Below are 25,434 nucleotides of genomic sequence, written 5' to 3'. Positions count from 1 at the left end.
AATAGTCATGAAAAGGAGCCAATTACGTATCATGTTACTGCCGTAGGTTATTCCTTTTTGTGAAATTAAATAACTTTTGTGTTTTATTAAATTATAAGGATTATAGTGATTTAAATAACTGATTTTAAAACATGGATTTTGAAAAAGGTACTGAATATATTTTGGCTGTAAGAAAGGCTGAAACGGGTGGGCTCGCTGCGCATGCGCCGATGTGCTGGTTCGCGCGGCTTTCAGAGTGGCGGCATGTTTGGATGTTATAGCCGGTTATCCGCGAAAGACAGTGGAGTTATTCATTCCTCTCTCCCAAAGTGAGTCCTATTACAGCACAACAGAATGCTTGCTGATGTTATAAGCAAATTGGTGGAGAGACTCAGCGGGTCAGGCAATATCTGCGGAGAGAAGTGGACAGTCCACGTTTCGGGTCGCGACCCTTCACCTGGGGTTGGGTGCTGTCTGGTGCCTAGCTCAGGACCCATTTCGGGACTCCTGGTCCCCGACCCCAGGACCCGGGCCCTCTTGAGGGTTTGCAAGAGGCCCAGATCTTCCTTAATTGGTTATCAAGTTAGCTTTAGTTCGGTGCTGATATCTCTCGGCAGGCAGTCCAGAGAACTGGGTATTTCCGGGGTGATGGAGGTCCTCAATGATGGATGCTACCTTTTTGAGGTATCGCTTTTTAAGATGTCCTTGATGGTGAGGAGTCTGGTGTTCATAATGGAGCTGGCTGAGTTTCCAACCTTTGCCCCTTTTTTTTTATTCTGTGCAGTGGCCCCTCCATACCAGATGGTGATGCAGTTAGAAAGCTCTCATGGTACCTTTGTAGCGATTTGGCTTTAGTGACATACCTAATCTCCTCAAACTCTTAATCATGGAGCTGTTGCAAAGCTTACAAATCTTTTTATAGAAGTCTGTTCATTAACTGCAAGATTTAAAGTCAGTAATTTTATTTTACTGATTATTTTGAAATTAATAGGTATATTTTATTAAGGTTGAAATGTGCAACATGCTCTTCTGAATTGGTAATGTCCAGAGATCTCAAGTGCCAAGTGATAGTTCAAACAAGTGTTTATAATATACTTTTTGTTTATATCACACAGTTAAAGGTATGTGCCATTGTCTATGATAGGACTTTCAATAGTTTTTGGTCGATCTGCACTTGTGCTGTTACTGTTTTTACACACGTTTGTAACGAGTTGATCCTTAATTGACTTCTGTAAGTAAACCAGAACAGGGATAATTATGAACACCACAGAATTTTAACAAGTACAAATGCATGAAGGTGAACCTAGTATTGAGAAATTATGAAATATTTTTGTGAAGTAACTAACACTAAAGGTGTCCACCTGTGCAGGTTCAGCTTGGGTAGACTTCTATGGTGCAGAATTTGAGAATATTGTTTCTGTGTGCTGCTTTTGTGCTGAACCACACGTTGCATTTAATTTGAATGGTCAGAGTGTAATACTAATTCTAAATGTAATAAAGTACTTTATTAAATGTAATGCATAAATGTAATAAAGTACATAAAGTCATTCAAAATTATACTGATTAGGAACAGAAAGGCTGCCATATGTAGCCTTTAATGTGTTGTTAATTAACTTTACTTTTCATATTGAACCATTTATTTGGTTGAAAATAATGATGGAGAATACAATGTTAGCAAATACTGTATATCCTTGCCTACGAATGTTTGCCTGATTATATTCTTTCTTTCAGTTGAAATATGGGCTGCCTAAATTTTCCAGATTCCTACATGATGTGGATTGCAAACTTGTGATGTCGCCCTGATGTTTTTATTCCTGTTTGATGTGATTAGAATGTTCTTAGAATATGCTGGAGTGGACACGAATTCAGTAAGTTGATATATTCTCTATTTCATAAGTGTTTCAAGCCAACATTATATTACCTGATGTATTGCTGCATGTAGTCTCTAATGGATTTATGGTTCTTACATTTCTTGGTAATTTTGTGGTCTTAAAGCAAGCTGCATGAAGATTTGCTGTATAATTTATCAGTAGTATATTTCATTGAAATTGAGAATATTATTTGTACTTCCAGTTGCAGCTGTTCTGGTCAAACAGACCGTATGGTTCATCTCGGAGTATCATTCGGAGAATAGGCACCAACCTACCTCTTAAACCATGTCCTAGAGTTCACTTTCAGGTAAGGCTCCTATCATAAGTCATCTCAGTGATGTACAGTGCCAATAAAAGTATTCACCCCCCCCCCCCCCCCAGAAAATCTTTATGTTTTATTGTTATACATCATTGAATCACAGTGGATTTAATTTGGCTTTTTTGACACGGATCAAAGAAAAATAGACTTTTGTGTCAAAGTGAAAACAGATCTCTACAAAGTGGTCTAAATTAACTACAAATATAAAACACAATAATTGATTGCATAAGTATACACCTTCTTTAATATGACACATCAAATCATCACTGGTGCAGCCAATTGGTTTTAGAAGTCACACAAGTAGTTAAACGAAGAGCACCTGTGTGCATTCAAGGTGGTTCAATTGATTATAATAAATATATATCTATCTGGAATGTCAGAAGCAATGTTGGCATTTATTTAAAGAGGAATAGGATATAAAAGCAAGGAGATAATGCTGACCCTTTATAAGACTCTAGTCAGGCTGCACAGAGAATTGTCAACAGTTTTGAGCCCATATTTCAGAAATGATGTGTTATCATTGGAGAGAGTTCAGAGGAGGTTGATGAGGATGATTTGGGAATGAAGGGGTTAAGACTTTGGGCCTGTACTCACTGGAATTTTGAAAAATGTGGGGTGATCTCAATGAAGCCTACTGAACGTTGAAAGGACTAGATAGGGTGGGTGTGGAGAGGATGTTTCCTATGGTGGGGTTATCCAAAACTAGAGGGCATAGCCTCAAAATTGAGGGGCAACATTTTAGAACAGAAGTAAGGAGGATTTTTTTAGCGAAAGTGTGATTAATCTGTGGAATGCTCTGCCACAGACTATGGTGGAGTCATAGTCTGTGGGTATATTTAAGGCGGAAGTTGACCGCTCCCTGATCGGTCAGGGCATTGTTACGCCCGTGGCCCCCTTTTTGAGAATCGCAGGATCGCTATTGATTCGAGTCAGGAGACCCAGGAAATGAGAGAAAGACATGCAGAATCCACAAAGAGTTTGGAATGTGTCCTGGCCTCTAAAAGGCGGAACCATTGATAACGGCTATTGTCTCTTGGAGACGGGATTGTGTATTGAATACTGTACGATGCATCGAAGCCCCCAGGCAATGAACCGAGGGGGGGGGGGGTTGGTAAAGGGATTGCATCATCCCACCCTGATTGACATCTGAGACCCTGTGAGTCAGGATAAAAGAGGGTCTGAGGAACAGCCCCTTCAGATGCACCAGAAGAAATGCTAGAACTCCTGTAACAGCGTAACAGCGAAAGCCAGTGGAACCAGCCCACGTGCGTCCTTTTCCATTTGCCTCGGAATTGGTGGGTCTTGCCACGGAAGCACGGCTTTAACTAACCTCGAAGGGGAAATCAGTCCCCCAACGACTCTCGAAGGATTGACATCATAAAAGGAATGGGCAAGTTAAACCTCCGTCTTTCTCTCCAACCAAAAAGGCTGCAGCCTACAGCTTGACTGAACTAAAGTGACTTTTATATTTCCATCGCACAATACATTATCCCCTAGACAACAATGGAGCTATTTCTTATTGATTATTATTATACCCGCGCTTTTAGATTTAGTATTGACGACGTATATTATCGGTGTGTTTGCATTGATATTATTTTTGTGTATTTTTATCAATAAATACTGTTAAAAATAGTACCATCAGACTTCAATGGACCTCTCTATCTTTGCTGGTAAGTGACCCAGTTACGGGGTACGTAACAGCATCAACGGATGTGGCAAGAAGATAGATGTATGAAGTTGAGTGGGATCTGGGATCAGCCATGATGGAATGGCAGAGCCGCTGAATGGACTGAATTCTGTCTTATGGTCCAGCTGCTGGTGAGTCAGTATCCTGGCAAAACTACACCGTGAAGACAAAAGAACACTCTGTGAAAAGGTTATTGAAAAGCACAAACCAGGTGATGGATATAGGAAAATTTCCAAGTCACTGAATATCTCTCGGAATACAGTTAAGTCAATCATTGAGAGACGAAAAGAATATGGCACAGCTGTAAATCTGCCTAGAGTAGGCTGTCCTCAAAACTGAGTGTGCAAGAAGGGGTCTGTGAGGGAGGCCACCAAGAGACCTATGACAAATCTGGGGAGTTACAAGCTTCAGTGGCTGAGATGGGAGAGACTGTGCATACAACAACTGTTGCTCTGATACTTTACCAATGGCAGCTTTATAGGACAGTGGCAAAGAGCCACTGTTGGAAAAATAACTTGTATGAAATCTCAGGTATAGTTTGCCAGAAGGCATGTGGGAGATTCTGGAGCCAGCTGAAAGAAGGTTCTATTGTCTGATGAAACCAAAATTGAGCTTTTAGGCCATATATGTCAAACTCAAGGCCCGCGGGCCAAATCCGGCCCGCGGTGGAATTATCGTTGGCCCGCGAGGTAATATCTAATTACTATTAAAGCTGGCCCCAGTAATGGAAGTGCCTATGGCGTATGATATGGCTAATGCTGAGTTTATTCAGGTACCAGGTTTTCAGGGTTTTTAGTGTTTATTCGGCAGTCTTGCTCGGCAGTCTTCTTCATAAGAAACGGAATTTGTAAAGTGAAACACTTTGTAGTTATAGCAGAGATTGAGACACATGAGAGCAGGCTGAAAAAACGGAGGCAACGAAAGCTGCGTTCGCACACGTCCGACTGATCGGCCCGCATGAAGCTGCATTTTGCTCAATCTGGCCCATGACCTAAAATGAGTTTGACACCCGTTTTAGGCCATCAACCTAAACACTATGTTTGACATAAGCCAAAATCCGCACATCATCAAAAACACACCTTCTCGACCATGAAGCATGGTGGTGGCTGCCACATGCTGTGGGGATGTTTCACTGCAGTAGGCCCTGGAAAGTTTGTGAAGGTAGAGGGCAAAATGAATGCAGCAAAATATAGGGAAATCCTGGAGGAAAACCTGATGCAGTCTTCAAGAGACCTGTGACATGAGAGAAGATTTGTTTTCCAGCAAGATGATGACCACAAGCATAAAGCTATATGGGAATGGCTTAAAAACAACAAAGTGAGGTCCTGGACTGGACTTGAAAAAGGCTGTTCACTCACGATCCTCGTGCAATCTGACAGAGCTTGAGCAGTTTTGTAAAGAAGAATGTGGGGGGGGAATGGTAGAGTGCAGGTGTGCAAAGCTGATAGAGACATATCCACACAGACTCAAGCTGCAATTGTTGCCAAAGTTGTATCTACTAAATACTGACTTGAAGGGGGTGAGTAATTATGCAATTGTTTTGTGTTAATAAATTTAGACCAATTTGTAGTGTTACGAACCCCGTAACTGGGTCACTTACCAGCAAAGATAGAGACATCCGTTGAAGTCTGATGATACTATTTTTAACAGTATTTATTAGTAAAAATACACCAAAATAATATCAATGCAAATATACAGATAATATACATCGTCAATACTAAACCTAAAAGTGCGGGTATAATAATAATCAATAAGAAATAAGCTCTATCGTTGTCTAGGGGATAATGAATTGTCCGATGGAAATATAAAGTTCGCTGCAATTCACACAAGCTGCCGTCTTTTTGGTTGTCGCTGTGTTGCAATTGTTGGAGAGAGAGAGAGAAAGAGAATGGGAACATTTACCGCTACGGGTTTTGTCAACCTTCCTTTATGATCTCGATCCATCAGGTGTCTCGTTGTCGTGGCCGTTCAATTGTGACCTCTCCTTTAGCTAAACCGTTCTTCCATGGTGAGCCCGCCACTCAGGCAAGGGAGGATGCACACAAGCTCCCACTGGCTTTTGCTATAAAACGCTGTCCCTGGATCTCTAGCGTTTCTCCTGGTGCGTCTAAAGGGGTGTTTCCCCAGACCCTTCTTTTATCCTCACTCCCTCAACCAGACCACTCTGGTTGTCCCCTGAGGGGTTTCAATGACCAGTACAGTACTCAATACACAATTCCTTCTCCAAGAGACAATAACGGTAATCAGTGGTTCTGTTCCGCTTTTGTTAAGAGACATTCCAAATCTTGTGTATTCGGCGGTGTCTATAAAAACCGCCCTTGCTGTTCCTGCGTCTCTCTCATTATTGACATGCTGTGTATCTCTCTCATTTCCTGGATCTCAGACCCGAAATAATAGCGATCTTGCGATTCTCAAAAAGGAGGGGGCGACTTTGCACCCTTCGGCCCCTCAGAGTTGCTCCACATTCGTAACAGTAGAAATTCGTTTTCACTTTGACACAAAAGATTATTTTCTGTTGATCAGTGCCAAAAAAGCCAAATTAAATCCACTGAGATTCAATGCTGTAAAACCAATAAAACATGAAAACTTACAAGGGGGTGAATACCTTTAATGGGCAATTGAAATAAGTCATCATGACATTTTTCATTTCACTCAGTCACGTATTGGATTTCTGTACTTGTACCAAAAAAAAGTACACTTTTTTCCAGAACTTTTTTTTTAAGAAGTTCATTTGTTCAAGATTTATAGCTTTTAAATTTAATGTCATCTAATTGCACGTATACACAACCTAACAGAAAGTTCCTCCAGACCACGGTTCACACACACAACATTATAAGCAAGTTAATAAAATATAATTCAAAATGCATGAAGTAAACAGTAAATAGCTGGCTGTCCTAGGGTCGAGAGCTCAGTGGTGGCAGTGTAGGCTCAGCCTGAGGAAAAAGCTGTTGCCCAGTCTGGCAGTCCTGATCTTGATGCTCTGTACCTCCTTCCTGACAGTAGTGGGTCACGGACGCTGTGGGATGGGTGGTAGGTATCCTCAACAATGCTTTGGGCCCTTTGTCTGCAAAGAGCCTAATTAATGTCACAAACGGGGGAGGGAGACTCCGATGATCCTCTTGGCATTTTACTGTTCTCTACGGACTTGTGGTCCGATGCCTTGCAGCTTCCATACCACACAATGATGCAGCCAGAGAGAACACTCGTTGGTGTTCCTGGAGAAAGTTGAATCAGGGAGCTTTGCATGCATCGAAGTGTAGACCCTGCTGTGCCTCTTGACTAGCGAGGAGGTGTTGGGGGTCCAGATTAGATCATCGGTTATGTGCATACCAAAGAACTTTGTGCTTAGGCTCACCCTTACTGGGTTAACTGGATCATTTATTCCATTTTGGCCATTTTCTGCCAATAAGGTTTTTTTTTGTTTAGGATGAATGTGATAGTGTTTGAAAATGTCCAACTGTTGTGTTCATTACTTTTTTAAGAAAGCTGCAGTTTCCACAAATCCCAGCCAGAAAATATACCAGCTTCAGACAACTGATCCAGTGACACATATTGGTGTTGCTTTTCATGAAATATTAGAAACAAGGTGAAAGATCAAAGAGTGCATTAAAGTAAAGCAGTTTGTTTTGAACTAATGTTTGTATGATGAGCATGGATGAGACTTTTTTAAAAGAATGCCGAGTGCTGGTTTTTGATATTTAGAATAAGCTGCCTAGAATGGTTTTGGGAATTGAAAGGATGGTTTTAGGTTTTGATCTGTTATTTGATTAATTTAATTTTTCCATCTAAGTATCTTGCATAATGGAAACCATATTATAAAAACAAAATCCTTTTCAACTATTACTAATTATCAGTTACACTCCACTATTTTCCTGAATTTTCTCTACATCTCCTTGAATTTTTGGGAAATTATATTTTGTTAGGGTTAATGATAACCATTTTCCGAAGTCTCCTAAATATTCTCCAATGATATTTTGATCTTGCTGCTTTTGGATCTGAGCCTCTTTCCTTATTCTCTTTCTGATAGCTCTGCTCATGCTCTGATTGACATATACCTGCTGCAGGTCAGTGACCCCTCTTAAGAAAATAATTGCTTTACAATTTGCTGTATTATTTTTGTATTGCAGGGATGAATTGCTTACTGTGTTATTATCATGAGGCAATGGAAGGATGTGCTTTTAACTATTTCCTCACCATTAGTGCAGATTGAAAGAATAAATGATTTAGGTCAATGATTTTGGGAATACTTGTATTTAATAATCACTCCTAATTGCCCTTGATGTTGTCGGAAAGAATAATTATTTTCAAGTCGAGTTTGTGACACTACAAGTCGTGTTGAAGTGTGATCTGAAGGTGTTGATCCTGATCTTGTACAAGGAAGTTTTTTTCTGAACAAATTGAAGATATTGAGTCAGAAACTTTGCTCTGAAAGTTTTACAGGCCAAAGCCTAAGTGATGGTAAAAGTTAGCTAAGAAAAGTGTGAATGCATCCAGTTGCAGATCCCTGAAGACAGTGTTAGGGATCTGGAGCAGCAGCTGGATGACCTTCAGCTTATACGGGAGAGTGAGGAGATGATTGATCAGACGTGAACAGGACACCTGAATGTTATGTTGCCTCCCAGGTGCCAGGGTCAGGGACATCTCGGATTGTGTCCATGGCATTTTAGAAAGAGAGGGAGAGCAGCCAGATGTCTTGGTACATATTGGTACCAATGACATAGGAAGGAAAAGCAATGAGATCCTGAAGAGGGAGCTTGGAGAGCTAGGCAGAAAGTTGAGAAGCAGGACTTCCAGGATAGTAATTTCTGTATTGCTACCTGTGCCACATGGTAGTAAGGGTAGAAGCAGGATAATTTGGCGGATAAATGCATGGCTGAAAAGCTGGTTCAGGGGCTAGGGCTTTAGTTTCTTGGATCCTTGAGATCTCTTCTTGGGTTGAGGGGGGACCTGTATGACCTGTACAAAAGGGACGGGTTGTATCTGAACAGAGGGGGACCAATATTCTCGCGGGCAGGTTTGTTAGAGCTGTTGGGGAAGGTTTAAACTAATTTAGCAGGGGGTGGGACCTAAAATGAAGGGACTCGAGATAGGACAGATGGTAAAAAAGGCAGAGATAGCGTGCAGTCAGACTGTCAGAAAGAGCAGGCAGATGATAAGACAAAATTGCAGCCAACAGGGTGAGTATCAGTGCATTAGGGATGCAAAATCAAAAAGGAGAGCAAATACAGCAATGTTAAATCTCAATGGAAGGAGTATAAGAAATAAGGAGGATGATCTTGTTGCACTATTAGAAATTGTCAGATATGGTGTTGTGTTCATCACTGAATCATAGCTGAAGGATGGCTGTAGTTGGGAGCTGAATGTCCAAGGTGCATATTGTATCGGAGGGAAAGAAAAGTAGGCAGAGAGGGTGGCGAGGCTCTGTTGGTAAAGAATGGCATCAAATCAGTAGAAGGATGTGACAAAGGATCAGAAGACGTTGAATCCTTGTGGAATGAATTAAGAAACCGCAAAGATTAAAGGACACTTGGCAGTTATATATGGTTCTCTCAACAGTAGCTGGGATGTGGACTACAGATTACAAGAGGAAACAGAAAAGGCATGTCAAAAGGGCCATGTTATGATATCGTGAGATATTTTAACATGTGAGTCGATTAGGAAAATCAGGTCGATACTGGATCTTGAGAGTGAGTTTGCTGAATGACTACAAGATAGCTTTTTAGGGGAGTTAGTCGTTGACCCTGCTAGGAGATCAGCTATACTGGATTGGGTGTTATGTAATGAACCAGAGGAAATTAGGGAGCTTAAGATAAAAGAACCCTTAGGACCAGTGATCACAGTATGATTGAGTTCAGTTTGAAATTTGATAGGGAGAAAGTAAAGTCCAATGTAACGGTCTTTCAGTGGATTAAGGGAAATTACAGTGGTATGAGAGAGGAGTTGGCCAAAGTAAATTGGAAGGAGATGCTGGCAGGGATGACAGCAGAGCAACAATTGAGTGAGTTTCTTGGGAAAATGAGGAAGGTGCAAGACAGATGTACAGTATTCCAAAAATAAAGAAATATTCAAATGGCAAAATAGTAAAACCGTGGCTGACTGGAAGTCAAAGCTAACGTAAAAATAAAAGAGAGGGCATACAAGAAAGCAAAAATTAGTGGGAAGGATAGAGGATTGGGAAGCTTTTAAAACTACACAGAACAACTAAGAGAATCATTAGGATGGAAAAGACAAAATATGAAAGCAAGCTAGAAAGCAATATCAAAGCGGATAGTAAAAGCTTTTTCAAGTATGTAAAAAAAAAAATAAGAGAGATGAGGGTGAATATAGGACCACTAGAAAACGAGACCGGAGAAATAATAATGGGAGACGAGGAGATGGCAGATGAACTAAATGAGTATTTTGCATCAGTGTTCACTATGGAAGAAACGAGCAGTGTGCCTGATGCTGCAGTTTGTGAAGGAAGACAAGCGAGTGCAGTTACTTTTACAAGGGAGAAGGTGCTCAAAAAGCTGAAAGACCTGAGGGTATATAGGTCATCCAAACCAGATGAACTACACACTAGGGTTCTGAAAGAGTTAACAGTAGAGATTGTGAAGGCATTAACAATGATCTTTCAAAAATCATTGGACTTTGACATGGTGCCAGAGGACTGGAAAAATTGCCAATGTCACTATACTCTATGAAAGGTGGAAGGCAGCAAAAAGGAAATTATAGACCAGTTAGTCTGACCTCAGTGTTCGGGAAATGTTGGAGTCAATTGTTAAGGATGAGGTTATGAAGTAGTTGGTGACACAGGACAAGGTAGGACAAAGTCAGCATGGGAAAATCTTTCCTGACGAACCTGTTGGAATTCTTAGAGGAAATTATAAATAGGATAGATAAAAGGGATACAGTGGATGTTGTATATTTGGACTTTCAGAAGGTGTTTGACGAGGTGCCACACATGAGGCTGCTTGCCAAGTTAAGAGCTGATGGTATTACAGGAAAGTTACTAACATGGTTAGAGCATTGGCTGATTGGTAGGAGACAGTGAATGGGAATGAAAGGATCCTTTTCTGGTTGGCTGCCGGTGGCTAGTGGTGTTCTACAGATGTTGGTGTTGGGAACACTTTTTATGCTGTATATCAATGATTTAGATGATGGAATAGATGGTTTTGTTGCCAAGTTTGCAGATGATAAGAAGATTGGTGGGGGGGCAGGTACCAATATGTACCAAGACATCTGTCTGCTCTCCTTCTCTTTCTAAAATGCTGTGGACACGATCCAAGATGACCCCGACTCTGGCACCTGGGAGGCAACATAACATTCAGGTGTCCTGCTCACGTCTGATCAATCATCTCCTCACCATGCCTTTGACATAAACTGACAGTGGAAGAGTGCAAATGTCCCAGGAGACTTAAGTGTAGAATAACAAATAGCACAAAATGTGTCGTTATTTTCTCTACCTGCACTAATGAATAGTGTACATTAGAATCTCTAGGTTTTAGGATAAGAGGTGCCTAATGCTTTAAGTCCTGAGAGGTCAGGAGAAATTTTATTAATAGATTAATTGATTGTCAGGTTTCTGGTACTGGAAAAAAAAAAGTTCTGCCCAGTGAATGATACTATCCATGATACTATCCATGAAAAAGACTATCCACATGACTATCCACATGACTATCACATGGACATTTTTTTTAAAGAAGGTTATTACATAATAATTAAGGAATCATCAGCTATTCCATAGCTAAGCTCCAAAATAATATGCTCAGCATTTTAAGCACTCTATCATTCAATATGTACTGATTTTGAGTAGGGTGTTTTTAATTTATTATGATAACTGAATAATTAGTCTTAAAACATCTTTGACAGATTCTTCATAGCCCTAGAGAAGTTGCTCAGAATTCATCTGAGGCACAGAATGGTGAAGTTGCTTCCCTGGCTGATGTGGGTTGGATTGTTGGTGAACAAGTTGATTCATTTGCAAAACTGAGGTATGTTTTATCATCCTCCTTTGGGTTTAAAGGCTTCTGTATACAGTGAATGCTGGTTAATTGGGACACATGGGGAATAGTACATTTTGGCCCAGTTAAGAGCCTGCCCCAATTATCCAAATTTTCATGGAAATAAAATGCATAACAAAGACAAATGAGTAACAAATTATGCATTTAAATGAAATGCAAGATTATTTAAAACACTGCCAATACTACTACAGTATTATAAAACTATATTAATTTCTAATTATCATTGATTCTAATGATCATCGCTGCCATGTTCTGTTGATTGACTATAAATGAACGAACTCAGCACAGATACCTAGTGCAGATAATGGACTATCTCTGTTGCCTTCATACATAAAGTCAAAATAAAAATCAAAAGTATCAAAAGTCAGTGCATCCTTCAGCCCAAACAGATAACGTAATACAAGCATACGCAGCTGATGCTATATTAAAAACTGTTTGCTCTGTAATGGTTGTTTCTGACATCTCCAGGCCTCAATGCTTGAAACCACAGTGAGCAAAACAGTTCGGAATTGTCTTGTTGCTTATTTCTTGCTAACTATTAGCGACAAAAATTACTGCTTTTTGAACACAAACACATGCATGTGACACCAGGCAAATGCACACAAATGACACTGATTAGAAACTGTTTGGCAAATCAAAGAAAATCATGGCTATTTTGTTGATTATTTTTTGTTCTTTAAGTGTGGTCCAAATTCGATTAACTGGAATCTACAGTAGTATATATTTTTTTCTCTGTATTGACCATTACAGTTCCTAAACTAGGCAGGAACTCGGCAATGCTTCAGGTATGTCTTTCACAGTGAGTTTATGGCACTGCACTATAGCAAATGGATTTTTGAACATGCCTTTTTGCATCTTTCAGTTTCTTACAATCCTTTACAAATGTTTGCAATTATTTTACATTTCAAGAGTTGGTGTAACAACAATCTATAAATATGTTAAATAGGTGTTTAACATTTTAGAAAATCTGTGCACCTTACTCAAAATTAATGTGCACAGTTTGTTGAAAGTCTTGTTGAAGTTAGGATAATCCACAACATTTCTTATTATATTTTGTTAGGGCATTAATATACCAAAAATTTTAGTTGAACCTGCAAATAAGATTTGTTGTGTACAAAATTAAGTCCGTTCGTTTTATATGAGAAAGGACCATTGACCAGCAATCCCATCCAGTGAATATGTCACACATGATATTTTGGTGCACTTGCCTTTTTCTTTAAACTATAGCATAACCTGCATGAAATTCTTACGCTGGTTACCTGTTCATGCCCTGGGTCCCCCTCTGTCCCTTTCTCTCTCTCCTTCCAATCAACAAGGTCCTCCAATGTACACCCAGACCCGATCACCCAGGTTCTTTCGCCTTCCTCACCGATGCAATCGGCCCATCACCCACATCGTCCTCTTATTGGTCCCTTCCCTTTCACTATTCTCATCTGCTCACCCCAAATGCTTAATTTAGCTCCATGCTCCATCCTTTCATATCAGATTCCATATCTGCAGCCCTTTGTTGTCTTCATCTATTTCCACCCAGCCTCTACTGCGTCCTTCTCCCATCTGTCAATTACTTCTATTCACCTGGATCCACCTACTTTTTGCTTGCCCTTTTCCCCTTCACATCTTTATACTCTTCCATTCCACATGAAGGTCTCAACCCGAGAGTCAACCACCCTTGTCCCTCTACATATGCTGCCAGGTTCATTTTCATTTGTTTTTGCTCCACATCCTAGCATCTGCAGTCTGTCTCCTTATACTGATAATTTACTATCATACAGTTTATTTTGAAACTATTGCAATAAAGCCTGTGTATACCCAGCTAAATTGCACTTTTAAGTAAAATGCCAGTAGAAAACATGATTTCCTGAGATTTGGTTATGTTCTATCAAATTAGTTGGTGCATTCCTGTAGTCTTAATGCACATGCACTTTAATGTACATATTTTCATTTCTATTTTTGATAAAACTGTTTGACATCTAGCCAAAATAATAATAAAACCATAAGGCCCATTGAGTCTGCTCCACCATTCAATCGTGATCATTTTTCCCCCTCTTCAACCTCATTCCCTGACCTTCTCATAACCTTTGATGCCATGTCCAATCAAGAACCTATCAATCTCTACCTTAAATAGACCCAGTGACCAGGCCTCCACAGCTGCCTGTGGTAACAAATTCCACAAATTCATCAGCCTCTGGTTAAAGAAATTTCTCTGCATCTTCGTTTTAAATGGAAACCCCTCTATCCTGAAGCTTTATCCTCTTGTCCTAGACTTCCCCTACCATGGGAAACATCCATTCCTACATCTACTCTATCTAAGCCTTTCAACATTCAAAAGGCTTCAGTGAAGTCCCCCCTCATTCTTCTAAATTTCAGCGAGTACAGACCCAGAGCCATCAAACATTTCTCGTATGATAACCCTTTCATTCCTGGAATCGTCCTTCTGAACTTCCTCTGGACCCTCTATAACGCTAGCACATCTTTTCTGAGATGAGGAGCCCAAAACTGTTCACAATGCTCAAGGTGAGGCTTTACCTGTGCCTTATAAAGCCTCAGCATCACATCCCTGCTGTTGTATTCAAGACCTCTTGAAATGAATGCTAACATTGTATTTGCCTTCCTCACCGCTGACTCTGCCTGCAAGTTAACCTTTAGGGTGTTCTGTACAAGGACTCCCAAGTCCGTTTACATCTCATATTTTTGGATTTTCTACCTGTTTAGAGAAAAGTCCACACATTTACCGGTATTTCTTCTACAGAAGCCCGAGACTGCATTTTCCAACAGTGTATTTCATTTGCCACTTTCTTGCCCATTCTCCTAATCTGTCTAAGTCCTTCTGCAGCCTTCTGTTTCCTCAACACTACCTGTCTCCCCCCCCCCCCCCCACACCAATCTTCATATCATCTACAAACTTGGCAACACCACCATTTATTTTGTCATCTAAGCCATTGATATACAGCATATAAAGAAGTGGTCCCAACACCAACCCCTGGGAACACCACTAGTCACTAGCAGCCAACTAGAAAAGGATCCTTTTATTCCTACTCAGTGCTTTCTACCAATCAGTCAATGCTCTGATCATGCAACTTCTTCCTAAAGTAGATTTTCTTGTTTGTTTAATGCTTTTTCTAAGAATGGACTTTAGAAACCATTGCATCTTTGTCAGCAAACAAGTATATGAGAATTTGTTCCCTTTGGGAATTTCGATTAAGTTGTTTACTTATTATTGTGTTAATACTTGTATGTACAGATCCCACGTTAACATTGTTGAACGTCAGGCCTTTTGTTTTCCAAGACCTATCCACAGGCAAGCTTCCCTGCCAAGTATGAGGGACTTTAAAGCAGAACCTGGGACATCCACAGTGGCCGGTGATGCAGCACTGGAAAAAATTAACGTACTGGAGAATGAACTTGCTAAGCTAAGGCAGCAGATTGCCATGATTGTGATGGTACAAGAACAAAACAGTCTCTCAGCAGGTATAGCCAGTCATTTATGTTCCTCTTGGCTAAATTTTCAAACATTTCCTGATTGACCCATAGCTGTTGATGAGTCTTTGCTCTTCAAGAGACAACAGTTCTGATGAAGGGTCTCGGCTCTTTTCCATAGATGCTGCCTGGCCCACTGAGTTCCTCCAGCATTTTGTGTGTGTTGCTTGGATTTCCAGCATCTGCAGATTTTCTCTTGTTCATGAAAAAACTTCATTTGCTTGTACTTAAGCTCATGCCATGAAGTAGGGTTAGCCCTGATATTCTAAGTTGATCATAAATGTGTTATCACCCTTCCAGAACAGTCTTACAGAGTAATTTGCTGTAAAGTGAACAACTGACTTGTTGGTTATGTAATACAAAGATACATTTGCACCCATGTATTCTGTTATGTGATCTAAGAGTTGCAGATACACTCATACAAATGAATTACATTATTTCTTAGCAAAACTCATTAAGCACAAATGCTAACAGGTGATAACTGTTAAGTGCTATCACTCTGAATCTGCTCTTAGAATAATGAATATAGGCTAGAACAAATGAAATTGAGCTTGTCAGCTTCATTTCATTCTTTCAGGCTCCATGCTGTGCTGCTGCTACCTTTATAATTGTGGAAATTCTTTTCATCCCACTATGTGGTGGTGTGCTAGTGCAATGGGATCAATACGGGTGAAGCCAACAGGCTCAATAAACTGATTAGAAAGGCTGGCTCTGTTATAGGAGTCAAACTGGACACACTGGAGGCTATGGAAGCTCAAAGACCCTATGGGAAATCCTGAACAATGTTTCTCACCCTCTGCATGCCACCTTGGCTGAACAGAGGACCACTTTTAGTCATAGACAGTGCTCCAAAGAGCACTGTATGAGGTGATTCTTACCCTTGTCCATTAGGATTAGGATCAGAATCAGGTTTATTATCACCGGAATGTGACGTGAAATTTATTAACTTAGTAGCAGCAGTTCAATGCAATACATAATCTAGCAGAGAGAAAAAAATATAATAATAAATAAAATAAAAAATAACAAGTAAATCAATTATGTATATTAAATAGATTTTTTTAATGTGCAAAAACAGAAATACTGTATATTAAAATAAAAGTGAGGTAATGTCCAAAGAGTCAATGTCCATTTAGGAATCGGATGGCAGAGGGGAAGAAGCTGTTCCTGAATCGCTGAGTGTGTGCCTTCAGGCTTCTGTACCTCCTACCTGATGGTAACAGTGAGAAAATGGCATGGCCTGGGTGCTGGAGGTCCTTTTTAATGGACACTGCCTTTCTGAGACACCGCTCCCTAAAGATGTCCTGGGTACTTTGTAGGCTAGTACCCAAGTTAGAGCTGACTAGATTTACAACCTTCTGCAGCTTCATTTGGTCCTGTGCCCCTCCATACCAGACAGTAATGCAGTCTGTCAGAATGCTCTCCACGGTACAACTATAGAAGTTATATTTGTTGACATGCCAAATCTCTTCAAACTCCTAATAAAGTATAGCCATGGTCTTGCCTTACATTGATATGTTGGGGCCAGGTTAGATCCTCAGAGATTTTGACACCCAGGATACTTGAAGCTGCTCACTCTCTCCACTCCTGATACCTCTATTAGGATTAGTATGTGTTCCTTCGTCTTACATTTCCTGAAGTCCACAATCAGCTCTTTCGTCTTACTGATTTTGAGTGCCAGGTTGTTGCTGTGGCACCACTCTACTAGTTGGCATATCTCACTCCTATACACCCTCTTGCTCTATAATGATTCAGCCTATAACCAGGAAAGTGATGACCCCACCCCACAGTTAGACTGTTTGAAGTTACTTACTTTTTATTCTTTCTTACTACTTTAGTAATATTTGTATATCTGTGCACTTGAGATGCTACTGTTACATTGTAATTAGCTTTAAAATCAATAAAGTACATCTGTCTGTCTCTAATGTATTTGCTAGCTGTCTAAATAGAAACAATTTTCTTGACAATTGCTGTTGTGTAAAACATAAAATACATTCTAGTGGTTATTGATGGAAGAAGGGGTTGGGAGATGTGAAAATGTAATAGCACAGAACTGGTCTTTGAAAAGAAGATTCAGTATGTAGAAAGTGGAGCTGGGAAATGAGTAATGTGTTCTGTACGGATTGCTTTAAAATTCAGCTTTAAATTGACAATGGGGGATGGTGGGAAGTACAACTACTTGGGTCAAGTGATTTGAGCAACATTAGAGATGGAAGACAATGGATGATTTTAGGAAAGGGTAATATGCTGATGCCATGCACTTAATAGCATTAGGTTTATCAGATGATAAACCTTTTTTTTTACCTCTGATCTACAATGCACATTCGTGCCTTCTCTTCTTTTCCTTCTGTGCTATTCATTTCATCAGTAATAACCTGATTAAGGAGATGTAAGTATCGTTAAACCATCCAGCATCCATTGGGAATGGAACATCCAGTTGTGTGGATATGCTGGCTGCATATGAATTATTTTTTTTTAAAGTACTATTAATTACACATTGATTCTCTAGGCATAAATCTTTAAATTCTTTACTGCGTGTTATGTCATCTCCTTAATTTTAAATAACTCAACTCTATATTCTGAGGTATGCATGTAAAATTGAGCAAAAGAAAATAAACATGAAGTTTCAGAGGAAATTGTTTTTAATCAACCTGCAGTTATACCTTTATGTATAAACTTAAATGAATTAAAAATCTTTTTTTACAAAAGTGCAGTGCATTTGAAGGCTGTGGTGATTTAAACCTGTTAGCCTTCTTGAATGGAAACTTTTATGTCTGCTTTCTTGCCTTCTCTCATGTCAAAAATATGAATGAAAAAAAGTGAGACTGCAATATAGTTTCAGCAGAAAAGCAATTCTGTTGCTCAGCAAGTTTCAAAACATTTTCAAATCCTTTGGCAGCAATTTTCCAATATCTTTTTGTTCTGCTGGCTCTTCATTTCTTGGGTTTGTTCCACTATCATGACAGAAATTTTTTGTCAATTCACAGCCACTTATTTAGTTCATCTCTCAAGTTTTATTCCTCTGGATTTTCAACATAAGAAATGAGTAAATTTAATACTTGACCTTTTCATTATTTTCAATATGATTTTCTCTGGTATAGTGATCCCTGATGCTGCTCCTCACTGTGTTCCGCCATTACCGCCACCTCCTCCACCTTTACCTCCCCCACCTCCTTTCCAACGGAGTGTGTCTGCAATTGACCTCATCAAAGAACGAAGGGGAAAGAAAGCTGACAATGAACAGAAAATATGTAATCCTAAACATCAAATGCCAAACATGTTGGAAGTTCTTAAAGACATCAACAAGGTGAAACTCCGATCAGTGAAGAGGTATGCAAGTTTTGTATACTTAGCTAGTTTTGTCGCTGGTGCTTGATTACCTTGTGCAGTAGAGTTGGCCAATGATACCAATGCAGCCACAGATGCTGATTAATTGCATCGGTCTTTCTTGAGCTTGGAAGGTGGTAAATGTTAATGAAAGGAGAATGTTCAAATTATCTTCGTAATTTTAAAAACATTTTTTCCTCTCTAAGTGAATATGCTTAGTGAATGGAAAACAGCATTTGCATCCAAAGGGGCAATTGTCATACGAAGACCAACAAAGAAACAGGTGTGAAGAAGGAGCAACAAGCAAATGTTGAAGGATTTGAATCAGAATTAAGTAATATGCCCTTAAAAATCATAGTTTTTAAAAATGATGCAGTAAGAAGGTGGCTTCGCATAGAGTGGATAAGCTGAATTGCGTGGTTCAGTAAAGAATTCCCATCATAAATTAGCATTCACCTAGATACTGCTGGTAATGTAATTACCAGCATAGTTTTAAATTCATTTTTAGCATGGTAACATTAGTCTGTAAATTATAATAAAATGTTGCAAGCAATATGGGTCTTTTTGCAAATTAATCCAACAATTGATCAACTAAGATCCTTCAATTTGTTCAAGAATCAGTCCCCATGGTTCACTTGCAGCTAGTTTGGGCTATGAATTTGCATGCTCTGATCTCCATTTTGTTTGTGTCAGATATGCTAGTTTGTAGTAGTAAGACTTGGAATTAGACAATGCAATTTTTATATCCAAAGTTCTAGCCAAATGATTTCCTCAGAGTTTGCTGCCTTCAAAGTTCCAGGGACATGGAGTCAATCCTGATCTCCGCTGCAGATGGTGAAGTTTGTACTCTGACTGACTGAGTTTTTTTTCTGAGCACTCTGGTTTCCTTTCACATCCCAAATATGTAGGCTACTGAATTGTGTCAATGTGGTAAAATCTGAGGAGAATTAATGTGGAAATGGGGAGAAACAAAAGGAGGATCAGTGTAAATGGGTTATGAATGGTTGTCCTACATTCAATGGATAATTTTAGTACAGAAAGATTGCAACACTGGATTGTTTAAAATGAAGCATTGTCTTCAGTTTGATGTAAAAAGCTCTGTGGTTGAGTTCTACTGCATCTGTAGCATTACTGTTATAAACTTCATTACAGGAGTTAACTGGCTGAACCAGTTTCACATTGAATTTAAGCAATAAAGAGTCTTGCGGCAAGGAGTTCTTAAAGCCTATAAAACAAGCACCAGTTCCACTGGACAAGTTTAATGTCAAAATGTCAGTAATAGTTATGCATGGCATAATTATAAATGTGTCTATAAAATTGGGGTGCTCCTGCCATATAATATGATGGGGCTTGCAATTTAATTTGGCAGGCTGGTGTAGTGAAACAATGGGCTATATCATGCTGGTGCTGAGCTAGCTGTTTTATATGAAGATACAAGTATACCTAAAATTTCAGTTCACTCTGGACTCAGCACAGAGTTCAGGATACTTCTGATCAAACTGAGTAGCTGTACTTTACATCTGACCCCTCAGTTTAATTCCAGTCATTGAAAGAGTGCCACTGAGTTCCATTAGAAAGGCAAGAGCAACTATGAAACATTAAAAACATTTATATTAATTTGCATGTTATGTGTTGTTAAATCCTCTCGATTTTAAAATTGTGTAACCTTTCTAACGAGCTTCAGCTGTTTCTAGATGTCTGAGCATCAGTTCCATTTGAGGGGTGGTGGTGAAGTGCCATTGTGCTGGTGGGCATGGGGCCTCTGGTTCCACTGCTTGAATTTTAGTTGCTGCTTTTGGGACATTGCTTCATGTGTGGCTGGTATTGGGGGTAGGAGTAGAGTGGCATTCGAAGAGTTAGCCATCTCGAGTTTGATTCATAACCAATAAAACAGTTGCTTCTGCTTCTCATCACAGATGTGATATTGGAAAAAACCCATTCATATGTAGCGATTATTGAATTCACAATACCTACCTTAAACTTAAATATTTGTCCTTCTGATAAAATTTGAAATTCTAGATGATCCACAAGAATATTATGAGCGAGTTACAAATAACACTCCTCCCCACTCAGTTATTTGACAATCCATAAAGTACTAAATGTCTCACAAGCTGCCTGGATTTGTGCCTCTGCTTGCTTGTCATGTTACTTACCATCTTGAAAATTCAGCACTTAAATCTCATCTGGTTTGCAAATGCTGCCTACGAAAGAATGTCCTAAAGTCATAAGGGAATAAAGGATATTCACTATTTTCATGGTTCATTGTTCTTTCCAAACTGTAGCTTCCACAAAGTTAAGAATTTACTAATTTCATTACAGACCTGTTGATGACTTGAAGCCCAAGCCAGACCAATGTGCAGAAAATCCAGCAGCTTTAATAGCAGCAGCTTTGAAACGAAAATTTGCATATCGCTACAATTGTGACAGTTCTGATGAAAATTGTTCTTCAAATTCTGACTTCAAGGCAAGCACAGAACCGCCAAACGTAAGTGGGAAGGTTAAAGCAATTATTCATCATTCAATGTATTCGACTTAAGATTTACATAATAAAATAGTTTGTATTTAGGATTATCTTTGATCATTTTGCCCTTTGCACATTTCCAGAAAGAGTTAGTCTTACTCTCACCCACTCAGTAATTCTCACCTTCGTTCTTTTCTGCACCATTTGAAAATCTCAGAATATAAGTTTTTGACATTAATTTTATTACTTTTCTGTTAATGCTGAATAAATGCAAATGATTGCAGCTATATTGTTTATTGCATAAATATTTCCTACAAAGAAGTTCTTCATCAAATGGTCAGCTCACTCCTTGTGTTTGGTGAAGCTCAGTGAGATAGAGTACAAGAGCTTGGTATGTTATGTACATTCTTTTTCTTTTAATAGTTTGGGCAACATTTGCTGAAGCCAACAGGAAAGAGGAAATCGTCATTGGAAATCACATCTTGCTCTTGATCAAAAGCTTGGACAAAGAAAAACCTTTCCTCCAAGAGAGGTTTGGTTCTAGATAGACAGATATATGAAGCAGTGCTACCATCTGTCTTCAATGTTGAATATGTAATACTAATGACAACACAGTTTAACATTTGGTTCATTGATTTTTTTTCATTTAACAATTGCTCTTTCATGTGCTCATGATAAGACATTTCTGTAACCAAACTTTAAATCTTTCATGTTAGTGTGCTAGTGTTTCTATGTATATTTAAGTTCACTTTAAAAAAGAAATGGGCAGCTGTTTTAATTGTGCTCAACTGTGGGAGTGGAGTAGTACTGAAGGCTATTGACTTTTTTTTTTGCTTTGATTGCCACTAAAAATGGAGATCATTCTTTAATGCAACTTTAAAGCCCCATATAAAATGGTCACAAAGTTTGTGTCCTCATTCGTCTTTATTTTAAATTGCCGGTATCAATGCTTATCTTATTACCATAGTCATAGCTGTAGGAGGCCTGATCTGACATGGTTTTGCTAACAAGTGACAGCTAGCATTAACATCAACCCTACTTTTAAACCAGCCCTTACTGATAAGCTTTTTAAAAAGTGATTAAAATTTACTTTGTTTATTTCTATGTTGTAAAGCATCTTGGAAGTCTAACAGTTTAATGCAAATTTGATTGCTTATGCTTAACAACTATCGTATTAGTAATTTTGCAATGTGCACAGCTTTGGATTGATGTTTTATATGGAAATGCACTAAAACAAATGGGGAAACATTGCAGCACTGCTTCATTTCAGACCAAAGTGGTCATAAACAATGATGGGTAGATTTACATTAAAGCGACACTACAATTTCTGGAATTGCCCAGATCCTAATTTAGAAAAATACAGCTGGATATAGTCTCAGAAAATCTCCATGCATGGTATTTTCTAAATTGCCATCTATTTTATTTAAAGATAGTAAATTTGCAGCTTTATTATATGATGTAAACATGTATACAATTTCTTGTTCAATTATCATGTGTTTTGTACGTAGTGGGTGTGTGGAATGGGGAAGATTGCAAGGTGCAGTACGGTTTCACTTGTAACATTGCAGTCTCTCCTGTTTTATTTGAGAGGACTGAAGTGAGACATATTTTAAGTCAACGTTGTGAAGGATAATGTATAAAAATAAATACTGCTTTGGGTTATTAAAGATAATGAAAATGTACCTTTACTAACACTGGGGCATCTCCTCATGACTGCCAGTGTCAATTTTCACCAACTTTTAGATAAACGATTCGGAGGAAATTTTCCTTCTCTCCTTCTATCCCCATATCCTGCTTCCGTGGGGGATTTGAGAAATAACATGAGATTTTATATTACCCATTTGTTTCCTAACAATGTTTTACTTTATAAAAGTTATTTAAATTTGTAGCCAAGACTGGCAATTTCAGACAACCCTTGATTTTTGCCTGATATTTTAGAAATTATTTAAAATATTGTTTGCTTGTTTGGCAATTAAATTTAAATTTCAAGCATTTTTGGCAATGCAAAATATGTGATTGCAGTAGTTTATAATAACCTCAGAAGTAGATGGTTGTATCTGTAATATACTTCGTTTACATCATGAAATATATTTGAGGAACTTGATTGTAAATGCCTGCATTAGTGTTACATATTCTGGTGTTATTGCTTTCAGAGTATCAGACAACTTTATAATGGTTTGTTACATACAAATACAGCACAAATCTATTTTAATTTTTTTTTAATTTTTATTCTCTTAAGAATGATGTGTGTATAAATTGTGTCCCTGTTGCTTGTTTGACATTCATGGACTATACCGGTTTGATGTGTCAATTTGGGGAAGCTAATCATTTACAGGAGTTGTGAATGAGGACATATGAAAATGTTATTGCTGCTAGCTTTTGCAGTGGTGAACATCAAATAAACTAAAATTTGTATTATGTTTCAGATGGTTTAAAAATAAAAGAATATCTGACCACTCTACCATTTTTGTATCAGTAATCAGAGCATTATACCCACTTTCAGTACATATTCTTGGTCCAGAAGAATGTACAGTTCATTTGGAGCATCAAAGACAAAATAGTCTAATACTTCAAGCTGTTGAGCTGGTAATTTAAGGAATAAGGCCAATCCAATAAATTTGTGAACTAAGTAGCTGCTTTTTCAAATGACTGCCTTGTACAGTATTCTTGAGCTGTATAGCATTGAATAGCCATAGTTAGACATTATTAACTATTGGAACTGTCATCCAAGTACAGACTTTGTCCACTGGCAATATTCTAGAGATGCGGGAAATCTGAAATTTTGAAAAAGCTGAGAAAAGAAATTTCAGAGAATCATTAGTATTCTTAGAGTGGATGCGGCACTGATCTCATTTTTAGCATTTTTGTTTTTGATGTGCAGTAATGTTTGTGTACCTTTCCTGTGTACTGTCTGTACATAGTGGCTAACATTTGCAGCTGTTTCAGAATTTTGTTTGGCTCCAAGTTTCTTTGAAATGGTAAATATTGCCATAACAGTGTAGGTGAGTTGATATGTCCACAAATAAACTATTAACACAACATAAATGAAGTTTCGATATTTATTTATACATTGAAATTCCAAGTAACGATTCCCTTAAATTCATTCTTATTTAAATTTAGTTTGTATCCAAGATTAATGACTAAGCTCTTAAATCAAATCAAACTATAACTTCTTGTTCCTGAAATAAGTTCAGTGCCTACTCCATATATTTTGTAAAGCTATCTAATTATAGAGCAACCTGTTTTGGGTGTTCAACTGATGAAGCCAAAAATTAATGATCAAATTAACTTAAAAAAAATCAATTGACACCACTATTTTATCACCTGACCAATACTGAATATAATTTTTCATAACCTATTGGTTAACAGTAGCCTGGTGTCTTTTAGTTCGTATAGCTGAATTATATTACTGTATCTTTCAAGTCAAGTTTATTGTCATTTATTGGTATACACGTAAACCATCAAACGAGACGTTGCTCTAGACCAGGGTGTAAAGCACAGTAGTACACATAATACGCATATAAACAAACAGTAACTTAATGAAAGTAAGAATTAAACCTACAAATGAATTATGTATAGCTAAATTAAAGTGCATAAATTAAATATTGTAGGGTACAGTACAAATTATCTGGTGAGCCTACAAATGTGATACAGCAGGGAGTTCAGAGCCTAATGACCTGAGGGAAGAAGCTGTTTCCTACCCTGACTGTTCCTGTCTTTCTGCCATCGGGCAGGAGACTCCAATGCATGAAATCAGAGAATGCTGGATGGATGTCAAATGCTAAATATTGCAAGAAATCTAAATTTTCTCATTGTTAGTTAAGTTATCATTAGTTTCTAGAGACATAATACTTCGCCACAGCAGGCGATGTTAATTATCAAATGAGTGTCTACCTTTTATAAAATTAGATATAACTTGCTGTTAGTTATTTACATCCTTTGTAGCTGAGAAGGTAACAACCATTTTAAGTCTATTGATAACAGATTTCTTGGGTATTGATGATTATTAGAGTAATCATCCTATCTTCATGTCCTATTATGGAAATCTGAAAAATTTATTCTCATATAGGAAGGAGCAGGAAAACTATCCCTGAACCAGATGCTTTCTATAAGTACCTGCCCTCTAGGGAAGTAATTGTTTATGTTTATTTGGCTGGATGATCTGTAGTTAACTCTTTAATTACAATATCAGTCTCAGTTTTCCTGAAAAGCTGATAATGTAAAAAATTACTAACATTTCTCATGAGCACTCCCTCACTACTTTCTGAGAATAAACTAACATCTTGGCAAAGTTGAGATTTGATTATCTCTAC

General features: G+C 38.4%; 1 protein-coding gene across 2 annotated transcripts; it reads left to right on the top strand.

The window, feature by feature from the left end:
- Nucleotides 1-208: 208 nt before the first annotated feature.
- On the top strand, nt 209-23,582 carry LOC140725693 (mitochondrial fission regulator 1-like). 2 transcript variants are annotated; one of them, XM_073041528.1, is made up of 8 exons: nt 209-308; nt 1,711-1,847; nt 2,053-2,157; nt 11,708-11,829; nt 15,146-15,327; nt 18,435-18,663; nt 20,980-21,145; nt 21,545-23,582. In XM_073041528.1, the coding sequence occupies exons 2-8, from the start codon at nt 1,782-1,784 to the stop codon at nt 21,611-21,613; spliced, it is 939 nt and encodes a 312-aa protein (XP_072897629.1). In that variant the 5' UTR covers nt 209-308; nt 1,711-1,781; the 3' UTR covers nt 21,614-23,582. The 2 variants fall into 2 exon arrangements, with proteins under 2 accessions (XP_072897629.1, XP_072897632.1); XM_073041531.1 differs by having other exon boundaries at nt 224-308; nt 1,740-1,847.
- Nucleotides 23,583-25,434: the final 1,852 nt, after the last annotated feature.

Source organism: Hemitrygon akajei, chromosome 1 (assembly GCF_048418815.1).
Source record: "Hemitrygon akajei chromosome 1, sHemAka1.3, whole genome shotgun sequence".
In the NCBI taxonomy this organism is placed as follows: domain Eukaryota; kingdom Metazoa; phylum Chordata; class Chondrichthyes; order Myliobatiformes; family Dasyatidae; genus Hemitrygon; species Hemitrygon akajei.
The sequence above is the reverse complement of the archived record's forward strand: the minus strand, read 5'-3'. Positions and strand labels throughout refer to the sequence as shown.

What these genes read in the sequence shown, in the direction of transcription:
- LOC140725693 (XM_073041528.1), top strand. Translation starts at nt 1,782, where the DNA reads ATGTTTTTATTCCTGTTTGATGTGATTAGAATGTTCTTAGAATATGCT. An exon ending in GATTCATTTGCAAAACTGAG is followed by an intron (nt 11,830 to 15,145) that starts GTATGTTTTATC and finishes TTGTTTTCCAAG; the next exon opens with ACCTATCCACAGGCAAGCTT. An exon ending in AAACTCCGATCAGTGAAGAG is followed by an intron (nt 18,664 to 20,979) that starts GTATGCAAGTTT and finishes ATTTCATTACAG; the next exon opens with ACCTGTTGATGACTTGAAGC.